Source organism: Ambystoma mexicanum, chromosome 7p (genome assembly GCF_040938575.1).
Source record: "Ambystoma mexicanum isolate Mex_15411 chromosome 7p, UKY_AmexF1_1, whole genome shotgun sequence".
NCBI lineage: Eukaryota > Metazoa > Chordata > Amphibia > Caudata > Ambystomatidae > Ambystoma > Ambystoma mexicanum.
The window spans coordinates 317,283,542-317,303,745 of NC_090939.1; the positions used below are offsets into that span (position 1 = coordinate 317,283,542).

Here is a 20,204-nt window from a genome sequence, read left to right on the forward strand (position 1 = left end):
ATCAGAACACAATGTCAAGCACACTCTAAAACATGTTGAATTTCTGCCTTGTGTACTTATTCCAGAATAAGTAGTGGCGGAAATGAGGTGAGCCTAATAAGCGTGTGTGCCCTGTAAGATCCTGTGTCGATTTCTAAACCGCAAACTCCACGATCTAGGAATAATGATGCCTGCCAGCATGGGAACACTTTGAAACAATCTGTGCACTGGTGCTGTTGTTGTGATAGATGTCACGGAATGCTCATTAAGTGAGTTCTCACCCTCAACATCTGGATTTACATTTCATCGAGTCCCCTGACAAGGTTCCGTGACCCAAGCAGCATACATGTACATCTCTGTATGTAGGGATAGCCAGGACACAATGCATACACAACACAAGATTAATGATTACTGCATGCAATGATTGCATTTCATGCACGTGGTGTTATTAAGATGTAGACATTTGAAATTGACTGTCTAGAAATGAACTGTAAACGTTACTTCTTTGTGGGAGAAATGTGGTCTGAGACGCAGTGAAAGACACCTCTGCAATCTCCCTCACTTTTCTAATGCATCAACACTCTCTACATGAAATCCAATATGGACAGTTGCACCATGAAATCTTAGCAGCCCCAATTGGCTCGACTTTGACCCTGCAAGCAACCCGTCTGGTTTCGGTTTCTAGTAAAGGAGGTCGTGTACAACATCGTTTTGCCTGGGCAGCACCTATGCAAGCAACACACCATTATGAATCGCAAAGAATCTCGTGGAGGATGAAAGATTAACCAGGCTTCCTGATGTATCTGTGGCACCCCTAGTCTGGCTCCTCATCTAATGCCTATGAACAGCATGGTAGTGCCAGAAATGCAGACCAAGGGCTATCACCTGCATTACTTCCCATTGGCAAGGACAGATGATGTGCAGAAAATACAGGTATTATCTTAACTCCGCCTCTGCGCTCGAGGAAGGCCTCTTAGAACAGAAACCTGGCATGCGAGGAGCAATGGGCATTATTTTGCTGTGGACGTCTGCCATATAAGACAAAGTAACATTGTGCATACAAACAAACGCGTTTAACTCACTTCCAAAACGGATTCATGTGTGTTAATGCTTTGGATTGAACTTGTAAGTCATGATAGGAGAAGATATGAGTAAAGTTCGATATAAGGAGAAGGTTTCCTTTGGTAAGATTACTGGAAAGATGGGGCAAGAATGGGCCTTCTGTTGGTGCCGACCTTGTCCGACCCTCATTTCACTTTCATTGTTATAAAGACTACGTGAGACTGAAAAGTAGCATTAATGGGCAGCATATTGGATGTTTTGGCTTGAATAGCAAGCACGGTCCTGATGGCCCTTATCTGGAAGATATTGTGCGGGTCATACATAGTTGGGGTGCCTTTTGTGTCTAATTAGCTCATTTGCATGCGAGCACTGCTCAGTGCCTCTTTCCACCCGTGTGTCCAGACAAAGAGGCATTGATAAAGCACATCAAAGCATTCAGTTGGTGCATGTGTATGACGCTTGTGTTTGCCGGCTTTGTGTGGGGGGGCTGGGGGGGGGGCAGGGAAGGCTTTGATAAGTCTGGGCAATGCGCAGAGTGGAGTACAGTAGTGCATGCTTCCAGTATAAGAATAGGGAAGGTCCTTTCACCAGAAGTACTGTTGACAGTGAACAGGAGGGGCAGTGTTGGAGTTTCATCAACTGTTCAATGATAGGAAACCCCTTTGCGGTTCAGCGTTCTACTGTGCCCTATTTCTGTTTCTCATTGTTTTGCCTGGGGACACAAAGGCTTGGAAGTTGGCATGTTCCAGCATTCTGTTACATACACACTTTGATACATTAAAAAACATAACCGGCGAAAAATCTACAACTAGGTGATTTGCAGTCTCCACTTTCTTTCCATATTCTTAGGTTTACGATGCCTGGACATTACTTTTGTGGAACAGTTTTGTGGTATTCGCATGTTAGGCCATTCTGCGCCTGTATGAACGCCCTCAGTAAAAACCCAGTGTGCAGCTTTCCCTTCCTCCCCCCAGCAGAGTAAGGCACATGGGTAGAGATGTTTGGAGCAGTGAGGGGCAAGGGGGCGGGGGGTTGTGCTCTGTAGGAAAATCAATGGAATGCTGGCTGCCCGTGGCATAGATCTTGGTATCCATCAACTCAGGGTAAAGATGTTCATTCCTCTTGAATGATGGTTAAAACAAGCTGGTGAATGTAAGATGGTATGGCGGGATTAACATGCATGTGAATTGTCATGAGTTTCAAATGACTATGGGGGAGCTGCTGGGGTCCAGAGGAAGGACAGACTCAGCTGCTTAATAACAGCTGACTGGGGGCGGCCATTATGCAAAGGTTAGGATACGCCAGGTGGCGGCGAGAAGTCTATAATTCAGAACAGGAAGACTTACCGCCTCAGAAGGGATATTAAGAAACTGCATAAGGGATTGCTTTTCAGCAAGGGCTTTTGAAGCACCATCTGTAGACCACTATTGTCTTTACTGAGTAACAGTTTTAAGCCTGAAATAAAAGAAGGCCTTTCCTGATTGCTGACAAAGTCGCACAATGCACTTTAGCGTAGTGTCTAATGAGCAGGATTCGCTGCACATGGTACCGAGAATATATAACCAGAGCTCTCACCAAACATTTGACTACTCTTCCAGGCCACTGCTTGCTTGACCAGCCCAGGAATCCGATCATGGGTCCAGAGGAACTTCCAGGACAGAGCTATGACGCCGTACGCCAATGCAAGCTTGCCTTTGGACCGGAATATACTGTGTGCCCTGCCATGGATGTATGCGCCCACTTGTGGTGTGCTGTTGTCCGCCAGGGTCAGATGCTGTGTCTGACCAAGAGGTTGCCTGCTGTAGAGGGGACGCCGTGTGGAAAAGGAAGGATATGTCTGCATGGAAAATGTGTCGATAAAACAAAGAAGAAGTATTACACGGTATGTTTTGCACAGTATTGTACAGCGGGTTCTGGGGCTCTGCACTCTAGCATATTTTAAAACGATTCTCTTCTTTAACGATCGAATTCAGCATAGATTCTTACATCATTCAATTTTCTGTCAAAGCACTGTTGGTTTGAAGTGTGTAGTTTGGTGAAGTGCATGATTGATTTTAAGAGATAAAAATATCCATGTTCCACTAATGGAAAAATGCTGGGCCTAATTCACTGACGCAGAGTATGATGGGAAATGCCGTGCTCCCCAGCATTTGCCGTCGCTCCCGTGTATTCTCCTGCCACATCTTCTCCACACAGTTGAATTGAATCCCTAAGTGAACCTGCATGAGCGAGGAGAGTGTGGCAGCAGGTGCACAGAGTCTGCACCCAGCTGCTCCGTGAATCTGAGACTGCCACACAAGCACCACCCAACACTCGTATTTATAGGTCGAATGCGCCCACGTGGGTGGAGGACTGAACTTACACACATCATTGTCAATTCCATTTGTATATTTCCATTGCTTGATGTATGAAAGTACGTAATAAAATAGAAACATTCATGCACAGTAAAGGAGTCTGTATAGTGCACCCCCCTCTACCTGGATACTGACATGTGAAACTGTCCTGTCTTCAAGATCAGCTTGTATTCCATTTTTAGTCAAAACATTTTGCATCAAGGCTTCAAAAATGCTAAATGTGTTCTTTAATTTGCAAGAATGCACACTCCAAGTGACAGGAGATGTAATACTAACACTCCGAGTCTGCCTGACGTGGCTGCTGTGCCCTACAGGTCTGACCTTGCTGGACACAGCGGCCACGGTAGGCAGACTGGTCACGGAAGCTAACGTGCTGGTGCTTCCGTGTCCCCACTCCCATAGAGTCGACTTACAATTTGCCAGTGCCTGACTTCCCGGCAGGGTTACTGCCGGACCCGTAATGAGGCCATTGTCATGTGGGACAGAAATTATGCTTTGCCCAACCTGGCTTGGCCTACTTTGCCCTGGCTAAGTATAAATCAATAGGTAGTGTTCTTTCATCGAAATTTTGTGGGGAATATCTGAGTCTTGGCCAAGCAACCATTGAGTAAAGCGGATGTAAAAGTAACAAATTGTGTAAAAAAAAAGAAAATCTGAAACGCACCACTGGATTAATAGATTTTAGTCAACGTGGGCATTCATTATGAGTTATTAAGTGTTGACTGATGAATTTTTTATTTAGAGGGGTGTAAATATTTCCCAGAAATATGCCAGAGCGACACAGAGAAGGGAGGGAGCATGAACCCCATCACTCACAGTAGGTGACTCCTCTTCAATGTCAACCCGTACTTTACATGCCAATCCCCATCTCTTCTTCAGAAGCTTCATCCCCTAACAATTGAAAATCCCTTTCCTGCGTAAACTCCCCCTATTCCGACTCTTACTGTCCCTAGCAGCCAGCTGGCATTTCAAGCACTATATAGCAATTTGCACTTGCAGTGACACTAGAAAGTTTGGAGATACTCGTAGCTTCCATTGTACTATATACGTGGGCCGTATAAGACGGCTGACATAATTGTTGTGCAAAACATGTATTCTGTGATGTACTACCATAGTGCTGTATTTATTGTTCAAAAAGCAGCCCTGCATACCTGTGAAGTGTTTTATACATATGAAATAACAAAATAGTTTAACTCTGTCACACACCCCTTCATTAAAAAAATCTAATAACTGTGGCCGAATAAGAAATAAAAAGTATGGTTACTATACGATGCATGGATTTTCCCGAATAACACGCAATAGGGTATTTGGGAGCGCCAATAATAGCATTCATATATATTTTGTCAACACCAAATTGATGAACCACTCCTTTTTAATATTTTACATAGAACTGTACAGATTGGTCTTGAGAAGGACCGATAGGTCGAAACACGCGTCGGCTGCAACACAGTAAATGGATTCATTGGACACAACCATAATTCGTGGACATTAATATTGATGAATCAGCATTTGTATTTTGAGTTTCTGATTAGGTCTCGGCGCAAGACAGCAATATATGTGTTTTGTATATTTTCAGGGTGTTGCCTCAGGGGGACCACACGTGCTGAATCTTGCAGCAAGTAGACCACGTAACTTTAATCCTTAGGACGAGCGCACACCACATGGTTATTCCCTGAATCCAAGCTAACAGGAAATAACCCTCAAAGTGCATTCCAGCTGAGTCTGAATTGTCTCATGTTTATCTTTTCTGCATGAATCTTTGTTAGGCAGCATTGCACAGTGCACTGGCAAACTCAAATTGAATTAATGTCTAACAAGCTTTCTGCTCTGCCAGTGACCCTTAAGCCTTTCAGCACATTAGGCGAATGGCACAGAGTTTCCTATAAGTGCTGCAGTTTTGGCAGGATTCCCTTTATTAGATTGCAATCTTTTTTTAACGTAAACCAGCCATAGCATTCCCTGCGGTAACTCATTATGGACCAAAATTCGACTGGACATTATTTTAATGTGCTTCTTTAGGAGGATGCTATCTCAACGATCTCATAAAGTACTCCTTTCGAAAACATGCTTCCAATTTAGATACTGACTCTTAAAAAGAATATGTTAACATCTGGAATCTGTCAAATCACAGAACTCCTGACATTCTAGACTAATGAGATCTCGGATGTCCCACTGGCCAACCACACTTTCACCACTGTATCCCTCTTCATGCCAGTTGGGATGTCAATACCTGGTGGCAATTTGACTCTGGCATTCAGGCCCTTATGGGAAGGTGGTAGGAAATGAACCCATAGAGAAATAGGACGTTGGCTGAAAGTCCGTCAAGACATGCTAATGTTGGCCTATTATTGGGCCAAAGAGAGCCAGTCAACTGCATGCACTCTGCAGCAGGCAATAGTTTTGACCAGTGTTACTGACCAAATGAGCATGACAATGCAGCATATCTTACCAAAAATGCACACTCATTTTGCCATGAAAAGTAACAAACTGCCATTTGCAGTTGTGCTCCACTTTTTCATTGGTGCCCTTGCTTAGCCGTGTCCCCGTCCCGCTCTGTGCACAAATGACCTACTGACAGAGAAGGACTGGGGTTTAGTGAGTAGTTGGGTGAATATTTATCCCTCAATGGCAACTTCAGAAAGTAGAGGTAGCACATATTGTAAATAGAGAGGCTTATGTTCTTATAACAAATGTTGTTTACAGTCTTGTCTGGAGGAGACCCAATTCATGCATTGACCTGAGAGGTGGCTAGGTTCAGTCTGCCCTCTGTATTAATAGTACCCTACTCGCTGACTTCCTCCGTCACCAGCAACATTTGAAGATTGCCAATTAATCATCTACCCTCATCGTGACATTGAGTTTGCAAAAGCCATTGCAGTATTTTTGAAACAATGCAATAGATGTACTACATTCGTAGAGTTATGATACATGATATGATATACGGCAATTATAATGCGCCTGTACACAAGTGTTTCTAGGCGCGACACATAGTTACATAGTTTTGGCGGTGCATTGAAATACTTGTGTATAGGCGCATTATAAATGCCATATCATATCATATCATATCACTCAAAACAAAGTTATACATTTGCCACATTAGCTTCAAAATGACCTTCTTGGTTTAACTATGTTTAGTTGATTGCACTCCATCAGTGACATGTGTGTTTCTTTGAGGTCCCAGACGAGGTGGCCTCTTTTCTGAAATGTAACGTGAATAACCCAGCAGATGGGGTCCTTTAGCCAGATTTAGCTGTAGCCTGAACCCTCAACACGTGTCAAGTGTTGCGACAGGATGGGCCAATGAGAACGGAAATGCTGATCTCAATCACAGCAGAAGGCACAAATACTTAATAGGAAGTAGCCATTGACGTTATAATTGCTTTTACATTCACTTAAAATGAATGTACCTGTAGGGTAAAGAAAATTGGCTTCATGGGGTCATATTAAAACAAAACGGAAGTATCTTTAACAGAACACTTATATACTTTCATCAATTAATTCTTGTTAAAACAGGTTTAATCCAAACAGTTGTATTATTTTTTTTTCTTATACTCCACAAAAAAGCGATTAGGAAAGAGACATGTCAGAAAAGGAATACCATTCTGTAGAGGTAATACACATAAGGCCTACTACATACCACCTTAAACATACAACTTGTTAAAGGAGACCCTCATTTGTTTTTTCCTTAAATGTATTAGCAGGTCTGATTTGTATATATTTAAATTGTGACAAGTTTTGTAGCACTCAACTACAACACACATGAGAAGTCTGAACGCATAGATTGAAGGGAGGGTCAACTGGGCACCAGCAAGGATGTCTCATTCGAGAAAAAGTCACATTCAAGGCCATACATTCAATGATTTACAAATGCTGTGCAGGGCAGACATTCCAGACATGCATTATATATATATGATTACAAGTGCAGAGTAGCTTTGTGGACTTTAAAAATGATTATTGACTTTACAGGTCCAGGAATGCTTTCTTGAATGGCCTGGTATTCAGTGATCTTCATTGAAGATGGTCTAGTGCCGGTTGGAATTCTTGTGGGAGGGGGTCCGTATTGGATGTACCATGCACTGTACATTTTTTGTTCCAAAATGTGTTCATTTGAGTTGGACGGTGGCCATTTTGGGGTTGGTCGGGGACTGCAGGGCGTTCAAAGGATTAACTCGGTAAACCCATTCACAGGGTATTTAAGACCAAGATGTCCTGCTGCTCACCTGGTACACAGAGGGTCATACATCTGGGATGGGTAGCCAGTGGGGAGATTTCAGTGTTCCTGAGACATGTCTTCTTTCTTCAGGACGAACACTATGCAGCCTGCCTTGCTTGCTATGGTCTTTAGTGTGCTAGTCTCTTATTTTGGAATATCCAACACGACACCAATGCTGTGGTGGGGATTTGAGAGAATTAGAGATAGGACCATTTGGATTGTTTTGCGTGTCTTCCCGGGCTGTCAAAACCTTGCATAAGAGATTCAGTGCAATGCGGCAGCTCTTAGCTATCGCTGGGATGTACTTGGAGCAGGACCGAGAGTGGTTGAATATCTCTCCTAAGCATGACACAGGGATGGGTGCCAGCCTGGCGTTGTTAGTTCACCATTGCGTGGGCAAATTGAGATTGAGGAAGGATCACATATCAGCATCTCCCCCACCTAGATTGTGGCGTATTATTATTTCAACCATTGAAGCTTGACAATCTTATAGCTTATCTCTATTTCCCCAAACTTGGGTAGTGCATGGTCTGTCCTTAACAGGACTTCATCAGGCTTCATTATATCCTGATGCCGTCCTGTTAACGATGCAACATGTGGCAAACATTTAAAAAGCTGTTTGTAAATGTGGTCCTTGTCCATGGTTATACTGTAATTAAGATGCTGGACTTTTAGCTATTTGTCCAATAAATTGCACTTTTCGGCACTTAAGCACTTTAAAAGAACGTGTGCCCCGGTATTTATTCTGGAACCATCAGTGGTGGTTTTAAGTTGAAAAGCCTTCATTTGGATCTGAATTGTGCCTATATTTATATTGGTACCTTATAAGGTGTGGTGTATACTTTATGTAATTCTTAGCATGGGATTTGGTACTCAAATCGACCCCGTTACTACTCAATCTTTTGGAAACTATTTGACCTAAAATTCTGTTCTGGTGGTCTATTTGTTTTTTCTACCCCTGCCCCTCGACCCTGCCCTTCTCTATCACTACCATGTGTCCTCTTGCTTAATTTAATGGTGGCTGGTGGAAGCTGGTAGGTGGGTGTAGCATTACGACCACCACTACATGCTTGTTGCTGGTGGAAGCCTTGGTCCCATTCCTGACTTCCTGGGACACAAAGGAATAACCGTATCCAGCTGTGCTTGTATGCCTGACCATGGGGAATTGGTTGGGTTCTCCGAGACCCCCGAGGGGGATTTGCGACACCGACCTGCCCAATCTTAGAGTTCTGGCGGAGGCACTGTCTAGTTGTGCATGGAATGTGCCAAGCGAGAAGGCTTTCGCTCCCCAGATCAATCATGAAATTAATATGCAATGACTATGCCTTCCAGTCTGGAAGCTGGGACGCTGATCAATGTGCTGCCAAAATACCTTCTGCTACCATCAATAAAATATGAAAAATATGAAACAAATTCTCGATGATATATTGCAAGTACGAAGTGCTATTCCTTCCACGTGGTGCTCTTTTTTCCAAATAACCGAATTTTATATGTTCCAGGCGTCGAACCACGGCAGCTGGGGGCCCTGGGGTTCTTGGGGACAGTGCTCCCGCACATGCGGAGGAGGCGTTCAGTTTGCCCACAGACATTGCAACAACCCAGCTCCTCGCAACAGCGGCCGATACTGTACAGGAAAACGAGCGATCCATCGCTCCTGCAATGCCATTCCATGCCCAGAAAATGGTAGGTAAACCATTGACAATGTGTGGTATTTCTCTCTCTCTCGGTCTCTCACCCTCTCTCTCTCTCTCTCTCCCATACCGCTCTCCCAGCCTGGTATTTGGTGACATACATTGGCATCTTGTGTGTCCAGCAGGAATGTTGCCATCAGCCCGATGGCTCCTTGTGGATACGGGGGGGGTGCAGACATGCTTAGGGGAGGGGCTTTCGACTGTCCTTGCAAGAGATCAGAGGGCCCGGCTGCAGGGTCTACGCCTGCATTTGTTATTTTTCTATTTACTGTTTGATGATTATTCAAGCAATATCACCCAAGCAGGAGGGAGGGGGGGCATTACGGACCGGGTAATGCCACAGGGCAGTTTAACATAATCCCCAGGGTATTACCAGGCCCGGTAATACCCCGCCCCCACTCAGGAAATATTGGTGTTAGTACCCTGAGATTTTGTACCGCAGTACTAACAGTGTTCTTTTAGTTGTGAAACAAAATCTTTGCCATTTTGCAACTTAAAAAAAAAACAAGCTGGTCACCATGGATCGGGGAGAAGGGAACTACTCGTAGTCCCTTCTTCCTTTACATTGTGGTCATTGCCGGGTAGGTGGCACGCCAGGAACAATAGTGTTCCCGGCATCGGAGAGGGACCAGGATGCGCAAGGTAAGTAGGGTTGGGATAGAAGAGAAGTCGAAAAGAGGTTTGGGGGAAATGGGAAGGGGACATGGGCAGCACTCACCTGTGATCTGGTGGGGGAAGATTGTGGCCTCCCGCTATGTGGAGGCTTGGAGCGGGGGCTGTAACGTTCGGTATGGCCCCCGTTCTGAACCTCCACATTGGCTGGGAGGCCTATGCCATGCTCCCGCCGGATATTAATAGTGTGTGTGCATACTGCAACAAGTAAAATGTTTCAACAGCAATACCAGTGAATGAATGGCCAGCATGAACACTTAAATGTTGTCTTGTTGGTCACAGAAGAAACAGATAATTTGTTGAAATCTAAGCTTGTGGACAGAATGATACTCTCCTATTGTAGTCCTTCAAAATACCACTGTGCGAAAGGGGAAGTTGGAAAATAGCACCAATGAGGGCTTTTAGTGGCTTTGCATTTAATTAATTAAAGAACATTTTGGGAACTAAGAATGATCACTTACTAAGAATGTTCACAGACCTTGATATTTGACAGATTGTTCTGTGATAAAAGGGTTCTATCTTTGAGACAGCAGGTATTTTGAGTTTTGTTTTTTTCACAACACAACACTCACCCAATTATTAAGGAGGTTGTAACCATGAACCATACATACTCATTCATGCAGTTTCAGGATAAAATAGGGATGCCACCCGTCACTGCTTGGGCGGACCTGCTTCTTTTTCATAACTGGAAGAGGAAGGGCTGGTGCCATATGCACAGACATCTCTTTAGAATATATACAGTGTAAGGCTTTAACCAGCTAGAAGTGTGAAATCACATTCAACATTCAACATGCATATGCCATATAACTACTTAAGCGACTTGTAGTGTTTGTAAGCAGTTGTAGAGGCAGCCATCAGATATAGCCTGTTTGTTTGTTTGTTTGTTTGTTTTATTCAAATTTATATAGTGCACAGCAGCCCGTAAGCATCGCGGCCTGTCCTGAATCAGCCTGTCCTGAATTGAAATTGATTTAGGAGTAGACTGTCTACCAAGGAATCTGTACCAGTTTGCAATAAAGTCCAAGGTCTCTCTCAGGTCCCTGTTTTGGGTTCACAACGCTCTGTGTGGAACAGCCCCCTTTAAGAGATCTTTCCTGCAAGTGCACAGGATGGGTCTGCATTCCACAGTGGAAGCGTGCAAAAGCTATAGAATGGTGAAGTCAGGTTCAGGCTGCCAGGCTCAGGAGAGCGCTTAGGGAGAATGCGTGTGGTATTCATGAGTATTTGGCCTTTCATGCAAGGCTCACAAGTCCTCTTTCAGACAATAATGCCTTTTCCGTATTCTAATTCTCAGCGCGTAGATATCCATTAGGCTGTTAGCGCTTTACAAATGCCATGAAAAGAAATCTGCTCATTGTAATATAACTTTCTGCTTCCTGTTGGAATGGTCTTTCTGAAGATCTTCACTGCAGGGTTATGTAATGTGTTTGCCTTTTATATTGCGCACCTCTGCCACTTGCATTGTCTCACATGCCACTGGTAGTGGACCATAGTCATTTATTGTGATGTTTGATTGTTAGTTACTATTAACACGTGTCTCTATCTGTAGAAAGATGTCAGAAAGTATTAAATGAATGTATCTGCAAATACATAGGCCACATACAACTATAAAAAAAAATATATATTGGCCCTGGCCTTTTAGACCATGATAACATTCTATATTAGGTCAACTACAAAGGAACCACAAGTCCAAGAAAAAGATGCCATGTGAAGGCTATTATTTGGGGAGCACAACTAATGGATGTGAAGTTTATTTTTTTATTTTTTTGCGAAGATTGTTATATCGTCCTAAGCATTAAATATCGATATCGCCATTGGAGTTTCAAACATGAATCCTCAATAAAAATGTCGTGATCACAATACTGTAAAACAAAAGAGGTTATACTGTAGGAATCATACACCTGTTCACTTGCCCCTAACCAGTAAACCTCCTTAATCTTATTCTTCAGCTAAGCCCTTCAGACAAGAACAGTGTGAGGCGAGAAATGGCTACCAGTCCGATACCAAGGGGGTCAAGACCTTTGTCGAGTGGGTGCCCAAATATGCAGGGGTGCAGCCTGCGGATGTCTGCAAGCTCACCTGTCGGGCCAAAGGAACGGGATACTTTGTCGTCTTTTCTAGCAAGGTAAGTGCAGAGTCACCTTTTCATTTAAGGCATGGTTGAGTCTCCGCTGATGGGATGGAAATCATTTATAACGAAATACAATGACTGATTGTGTCTTTTTTTTCTTTTTGGGAGATATGAAAAGCCCTCACACTGTGTGACTTCACGGGCACTTTTCATTTATTTTAAGAAAGGCAGACTGCAAATCATTCGGGGATGACATTAAATTCATGCCAAATGTAAACATTTCCCAGGTGTCATTTGTAGGTCCCTCCAGAGGGCGATGAAAAGGAGGATGAAAGCTTAGTCAAATCCTCTTCAAGTACATAGGTAAATAAAGTAATCGCTTTTAAAAATAGTCCCGAAGGGTGCGATGCAGGGGTAGAGCTCCTTAAATATACAATACGCCAAGGTCTTCCTTAGTACACATGATATTTAGTCCCCTGCATTAGGAAATATAAGTGCCCATCACAAAAGTGTCTGCCTAAAGGTAACATTGGTGTTCCACAGAAGAAAACGTTGCATCTGATTGTTCTGTGTCTTGCTCTTTCTGCTACATGAAGGTTTAGTACACAAAAGCTGTTCTGTTTCTGCTCCCACTATGTATCTATGTAAATTGAGTTATATAGCACAGAAAACATGAGTGGCAAGCAATTGGACACTATATAGGTGTGGGGTTCAATTCTAATTTAGGGGGTAGAATGTACAGAGAGGTTTAGGAAACAGCAGGGAGTTGGAGCGAACACAATGGTGGCTAGTGCGCAATAAGGTGCTCATTTAACAGTTGTGTGTGCTAAGTATACCAGTAAGTAGAAAACTCAATGACAGAGTAACTCCAAGTGTATGAGAAAACCAAGCTTTATTGAGATACAAACTGGGAGAGCGTACAAAAGACAATCTCAAAATGGCGTTAGGATCAGCATGGTTTTAAGTTAGAAAAATGTCATAGCTAATGCCGTGGTTAATAATTATCATAAAAATTCTATTTGCTTGTTCAGGTGGTTAGTAGAGCATATGACAACTAGTTATCTATAAGTAAAACATCTACTGTTGGTTCTTTCATAACTAATAACTTCTCATAGGTTCATTTTTAAAACAATGATACATTTAATCGGTTGGCATTCTACTACACTAGTCGATAAGGTGGAGAAGGTTCTTATTGGTTAATTATTTGTTCATCCAGTCTTGGGCTTGTTATAGGGTGACAAGGCACATGGTGAGGAAGGAAAGAGAGGTGAACCGCTGTGAGCCGGCTTTGCAAGTTCCTCCTATCTCGTTCCCAGGGCGACGTTCTCTTTTCCAGACATGCTTTTGTCCTTGGCATGTCGGCCCTCTCCCTTGAAACACAATAAGCATACCAGGTATGCTATCAAATTGGGCATGGAATAAATGGTCACTTTTAACGACCACGTGATATGGGGCTGCTGTGCTCAAACAAATTTCGATCATTTATTGCATTTCCTCCTGTCGCAACATTTGTGCGCTTTCCTTCAGTGCAACCTGGGATGCTGTGTGTATATTCATTATACAATCAACCGACATGGTAACTATTTGCACCTGGCATTCAAGGATATATCATTTTTCTTGCTGCTACCATTAGAAACTAATTAACCTAATAATTGAGTGCTGTAGCCTGTGAAATGTTATCTGGTGTGGTTTCAACTTTTGCACACTGACTTTGGTGTTTGGGCTTTTGTCTGTGCATCGTGAGACCTGGAATTTTGTGTTAAGTAATTTTATAGCAGGATGCAGTATTTCAGAATGTAGGCCTTGCAGGATTTGGTCTTGGTAATGGTGAAACTTCTGTTCTTGCTCCACCATATTAGTGTTCTTCGTGTCTTGCAGGCCGACATTCATTATTCCCTGCCCGTGTATGCTGTAAACTCTCCCTACCTGCCCATGTCTATACTATTTGTATAACCCTGTCTGGATATTCTGCAACCTTTAACTACTTCCCTAGATGTATTTTATGTATTGGGTCTTTATAATGCGCCTATATACAAAGTGCAGAGTCACCTTTTCATTTAAGGAATTATTGAGTCTCCGCTGATGGGAAGGAAATCATTTATAACGAAATACAATGACTGATTGTGTCTTTTTTTCTTTTTGGGAGATATAAAAAGCCCTCACACTGTGTGACTTCACGGGCACTTTTCATTTATTTTAAGAAAGGCAGACTGCAAATCATTTGGTGCTGACATTAAATTCATGCCAAATGTTAACATTTCCCAGGTGTCATTTGTAGGTCCCTCCAGAAGGCGATGAAAAGGAGGATGAAAGCTTAGTCAAATTCTCTTCAAGTACATAGGTAAATAAAGTAATTGCTTTTAAAAATAGTTCTGAAGGGTGCGATGCAGGGGTAGAGCTCCTTAAATACACAATATGCCAAGGTCTGCCTTAGTACACAGGATATTTAGTCCCCTGCATTAGGAAATTTAAGTGCCCATCACAAAAGTGTCTGCCTAAAGGTAACATTGGTGTTCCACAGAAGAAAACGTTGAATCTGATCTTTCTGTGTCTTGCTCTTTCTGCAACATGAAGGTTTAGTACACAAAAGCTGTTTTGTCTCTGCTCCCACTATGTATCTATGTAAATTGAGCTATATAGCACAGAAAACATGAGTGGCAAGCAATTGGACACTATATAGGTGTGGGGTTCAATTCTAATTTAGGGGGTAGTATGTACAGAGAGGTTTAGGAAACAGCAGGGAGTTGGAGGGAGCACAATGGTGGCTAGTGTGCAATAAGGTGTTTTTTGAAGAGCAGAATTGTCCGCTTTTTCCTGAAGTGCAGAGGAGGGGATTGCCACTAGGAGCAGACACTCAAGTCCTAGTTTAAGCTCATTTAACAGTTGTGTGTGTTAAGTATACCTATAAGTAGAAAACTCAATGACGGAGTAACTCCAAGTGTATGAGAAAACCAAGCTTTATTGTGATACAAACTGGGAGAGCGTACAAAAGACAATCTCGAAATGGCGTTAGGATCAGCATGGTTTTAAGTTAGAAAAATGTCACAGCTAATGTCATGGTTAGTAATTATCATAAAACTTCTATTTGCTTGTTCAGGTGGTTAGTAGAGCATATGACAAATAGTTATCTATAAGTAAAACATCTACTGTTGGTTCTTTCATAACTAATAACTTCTCATAGGTTCATTTTTAAAACAATGATACATTTAATCGGTTGCCATTCTACTACACTAGTCAATAAGGTGGAGAAGGTTCTTATTGGGTAATTATTTGTTCATCCAGCCTTGTGCTTGTTATAGGGTGACAAGGCACATGGTGGGGAAGGAAAGAGAGGTGAACCGCTGTGAGCCGGCTTTGCAAGTTCCTCCCATATTGTTCCCATGCTGAGGTTCTCTTTTCCAGACATGCTTTTGTCCTTGGCATGTCGGTCCACTCCCTTGAAACACAATAAGCCTACCAGGTGTGCTATCTAATTGGGCATGGAATACATGGTCACTGTTAATGACCACATGATATGGGGCTGCTGTGCTCAAACAAATTTTGATCATTTATTGCATTTCCTACTGTCCCTACATTTGTGCGCTTTCCTTCACTGCAACCTGGGACGCTGTGTGTTTATTCATTATACAATCAACTGGCATGGTAGCTATTTGCACCTGGCATTCAAGGATATATCATTTGTCTTGCTGCTACCAATAAAAACTAATTAACCTAATAATTGAGTGCTGTATCCTGTGAAATGTTATCTGTTGTGGTTTCAACTTTTGCACACTGACTTTGGTGTTTGGGCTACTGTCTGTGCATCGTGAGACCTGGAATTTTGTGTTAAGTAATTTTATAGCAGGATGCAGTATTTCAGATTGTAGACCTTGCAGGATTTGGTCTTGGTAATGGTGAAACTTCTGTTCTTGCTCCACCATATTAGTGTTCTTCGTGTCTTGCAGGCAGACATTCATTAGTCCCTGCCCGTGTATGCTGTAAACTCTCCCTACCTGCCTATGTCTATACTATTTGTATAACCCTGTCTGGGTATTCTGCAACCTTTACCTACGTCTCTAGATTTATTTTATTTATTGGGTCTTTATAATGCGCCTATACACAATGTGTTTCAAGGTGCGATAAGACAAGGGGTGGGGAACAGGTATGACAAAAAAAATAGTCCTTCGAGATATTGTGAGATTTGGATTGTGCAAGTACAGTAATAGAAGTGCAGGGGAGGAGGAAAGGGGGGAGTGTCAGAGGGTTAATCCCAGCGAGGCCAGGTGGACAGAGCCCAGGTAGAGAAGAGTGCAAGGGCAGAATCCTGTCACTGACCAACAAAGACATTTCAACACATTTCAAAAGGAGGCTATACATGGCAGCCACCAGATTCCAGTGTAAATGTAGAAAGGAAGAACTGTCCTCTGCATTGGTGGTATATGCTTAAACAACTACCTTGTAATTCTCATCCGTATAGTTTGACATGCAGAAGATTGAGCAGGCCCATGCACATCACAACTTGACTCTTAGCACTGTGGACACTCTAAGGCATAGATCTGCAGCCTCCAGCTTTCCCGATATTTTAAACTGCAAAGCCCATGATCACTCCCTATTGACTATGCTGACTTGGGCTGAAGGTAGTTGTAGTCCATTACATCTGGAGAGCCCAAAGTTACGTACTCTAGTGTAGCAGCTGGTCAACTGTAAGTAGATGGCAGATACAGCATTTGAGAAATTGTCAGTTCAAACTGGACCTCTTTAAAAGTAGCGTCTGGTGGCAAACTGTGATTTCACATAGTGCAGCTTAACCAGTACAGCATCTTCGTTCCTCGAAGTTCTCTTCTGCTATTTTTGCCCATGATTTGTGATTATGTGGCTGATTCTGTAGTTAGTTTAGTCAGTACCATAATCACTCATGTACATGTGGGCATGTCAGGTGTCAATTACACATCTGTACATGGATCACTCGATTGCACAAGGTGACCACTACCATTCCGATTAAACAGCTCAGACAAGGAATCTGCCACGGTTAACCATCAGCCATCAGGTCACAGAAATGCTTTATTTTGACAAGGTAATAAGACAGCAGATCACCATCCGACACGTGTGATGGCTTGCCATTCATGACACACATGCTCTCATATACTGGTCGCTTTTGGCTCTTAAATGTTCCCTAAACAGTAGACATTACGCATCTATTCTTATATAAGTGGTAGCCAGTGGGGATTGGCTGGGACAGTGGTACTACCATATCTTCTTCGCAGCTGTCGTCTTGACTTACTTTGAGAAACTTAACCAAATGAGAGTACATCAAAGAGGGACCAGGGACAGGTGTGCCCACGTTAGTTACAGGATTTCATTACAGTCCCCTTTTGTGGCAATTTGAGCTGTACCAAAAAGTATAATTCATCTTGGATAAAGAGCCAAGCTTGCAGCTCCTGTATGTCAGGTGCCAACTAAAATGGACCCTAATCTGTGTGCCAGTCAACTAATTGAACGACATTACTGATAACGAATGATAATTTCCCATTTTCTGTAGGGCTCTGAGACATTACAAGCCAACATGCATTGAATTTGCTATGCTGCCCAGGTTGCATAGGCTGCAGTGCAGAGACTGGTGTTGGCACTGGTAGTACTGGTAGAACTCCATCACTGCTGAGTTTATAGCTGCTCTCTCAAATTGCATGTACATGTTGTGCTTGGCTTGCTCCCTTTGTATATAATGACTTTTTTACTGCACCCACACCATCTGGTGGATATATGTCTCCTGATTTAGAGAACACATTGTTCTCAATCTGTATTTGTTTATTTAAGGACACAGTGCCATTTAAAACAGAAATTACAAAGTGTGATAGTGACTATTGAAACATTAATTAAAAAAAAACAATTGGGTGGCATATGGTAGTGCAGATGAATTTCAAGGTTCTGCTGGGTGGTTTCACCTGTTTTATCAATGACACAACACTAAAGGAAGAAATTCACAAATGATCCCCTGGTTCTGTGCTTGATTGAATAAGTAGGGAGCAGGTAACTAAATTCATTGGCTATGGAAAATCAACTGAAACATGTTTTTCAAATGACTCCAGAGACAACAAAATATATTTGATTGGTCTACTTTGCTTCAAAAGGTATTGCTGCCGATACTTATATCTGTATATTTCTTAATTTCAAAAAGTTCAGGCAATGTTTAAACACATGGCAGTATTGTGTATGACTTCTACTGTAATCCACCAGATATTGTAAAATGCCCTATTCCCCTTCTGAGATGTTACGCATAGCGGATTACAACGTCATATCCCACCGTTGTGATATCTCGTCAGTAAATCGGCTGTGCCACTCCCACATGACCCCATTCTGCATCTCAATAATGGTCCCTATAATTTGCCGCTGATAACATCGACTTTCTCATTCTGCAGGTGACTGACGGTACCGAATGCAAACCCTACAGCAATTCAGTCTGCGTCCGGGGAAAGTGCATTCGGACTGGCTGTGATGGCATCATCGGCTCAAAGCTTCAGTTCGACAAATGCGGAGTGTGTGGAGGAGACAACTCTAGCTGCACCAAAGTCATTGGAACCTTCAATAAGAAGTGGTAAGCAATCCACGCAAGACGAGACCCTGCTTCAAGCAGTCTGTGCTATTAGGCGATTCTATTTGAATACGGCTTTTTTGCATATGGTCATTTTCATATTTGCCTCAAACCCAGGGTTTTAGATATGACTGCCAAACATAAGATTTCCCTGGCACTGAGTCTCCGATCCACCACATGCTTGCTCACATTGCACACAATGGGCCTCATTACCCGGCTATTCCGGCACAGCTGGACCCAGTAATTGCCCTTTCACGGGTGCCAGGCCCGGTACATCCCCATTCCCATTTAAGCCCCATAGGGCTCAATGGGAATGGGGACGTTGGATGCACCGGTGCATCCGACATGCTGTGCTCACGGGTGCTGCACTGCCCGCCAGGTCAGACCTGGCAGGCTGACAGGCACCCGTGAGCACAGCTCGTAGTATGGCGGTACGGTAGAAACAGTGCCGGTAGCACTACCAGCGCCGTTGTTGCCTAACCGCCATACTTATAATGAGGCCCAATGTTTTATATGTGCCTCTTTACCCAGTTAATTTGACTTTCTTCCAGCAGTTGCCCCTTTTTAAGAGAAAGTAACATAAATGAGGCCATATCTTCAAGGTGTACGGTACCTGCTTCCAGGCAGGTCCTGTCTTAATACATGCATAGCACAGTGCTTGTCACAATGACCAGCTCTGACTTGCTCACCACCCACTGAGGATCAGTGAGCGCATTCTTTTTACCTTGATGGGAAACTCTGCAACCTTTTTTTATCTCTGCTTAACCTTGATAGGATAGCCACTCATTAATGATTGCTAAGTGGCAACGCCATTGCTCTTTTACGACATTGCAGTTTGGCAGTAAGTCGTAGGGACATATATTCACCCGTGATCTCTTTCCTGAACATCAGGTAAACAGACGCTAAACCTGATGATTACTTTGGTTTATAAATGCCATTAGAGCCAGATTAACGTGCGTTAGATCACTCAATCACATTTTTAATCATCTCCCAGGCTGTGTGAAGCAGCTGCAATTTACACATTACTGATTCACATTGCAGTCAGGCCTATCGCTCATCTACACCCTTCTATAAATATACATTTAGAGCCTCTCAGTGGAAGTTAGATTTCTCTTGAAAGATGTGATTGAAATGGCCTGGATATAATAAAGTTAACACAGGCAAAATGAATCCCCTTAGAAGTTCCCCTGCAGCAGCAGTTGCCAAGGTGCACAGACATCATATAGAACAAAAAGAGAGCAATTGTGATCAAAATGACACAATGGGCCTCATTAGGACCCTGGCGGAGAGGGTATTACGCCAGCGTAGTGCATGGCGTACCTCTCCGCCATACTACGAGTTCCCGTAGCGCCATGGAGGTTTTCTCCGCCTGGTTTTACCAGCCGGAGAAAACCATGGCGCTACGGGACCTCGTTGTTAATTACGCCACCGTATTTTACGGTGGCGTAATTAACTCCTTCCCCACTCCCATTATACCCTATGGGGCAAAAATGGGAATGGGGAAGGGCAGAATGGGGATTGGGGATTTACCGCTCCGCCGAGGTCGGAATGGGGCGGTAAATCCGCCAACCCCCATGGCGCTATCGGCGGCTTT

General features: G+C 43.1%; 1 protein-coding gene across 1 annotated transcript in view; it reads left to right on the top strand.

Annotated features, from left to right (window-relative positions):
• ADAMTS5 (ADAM metallopeptidase with thrombospondin type 1 motif 5) overlaps window positions 1–20,204 on the top strand; it is a 90,659-nt gene that overhangs the window by 63,389 nt on the left and 7,066 nt on the right. Inside the window, exons 4-7 of the mRNA XM_069636372.1 lie at window positions 2,640–2,923; window positions 9,108–9,291; window positions 11,921–12,096; window positions 18,438–18,613. Of these exons, the coding sequence (XP_069492473.1) occupies window positions 2,640–2,923; window positions 9,108–9,291; window positions 11,921–12,096; window positions 18,438–18,613 (820 nt within the window). The remainder of the gene's footprint in view (window positions 1–2,639; window positions 2,924–9,107; window positions 9,292–11,920; window positions 12,097–18,437; window positions 18,614–20,204) is intronic.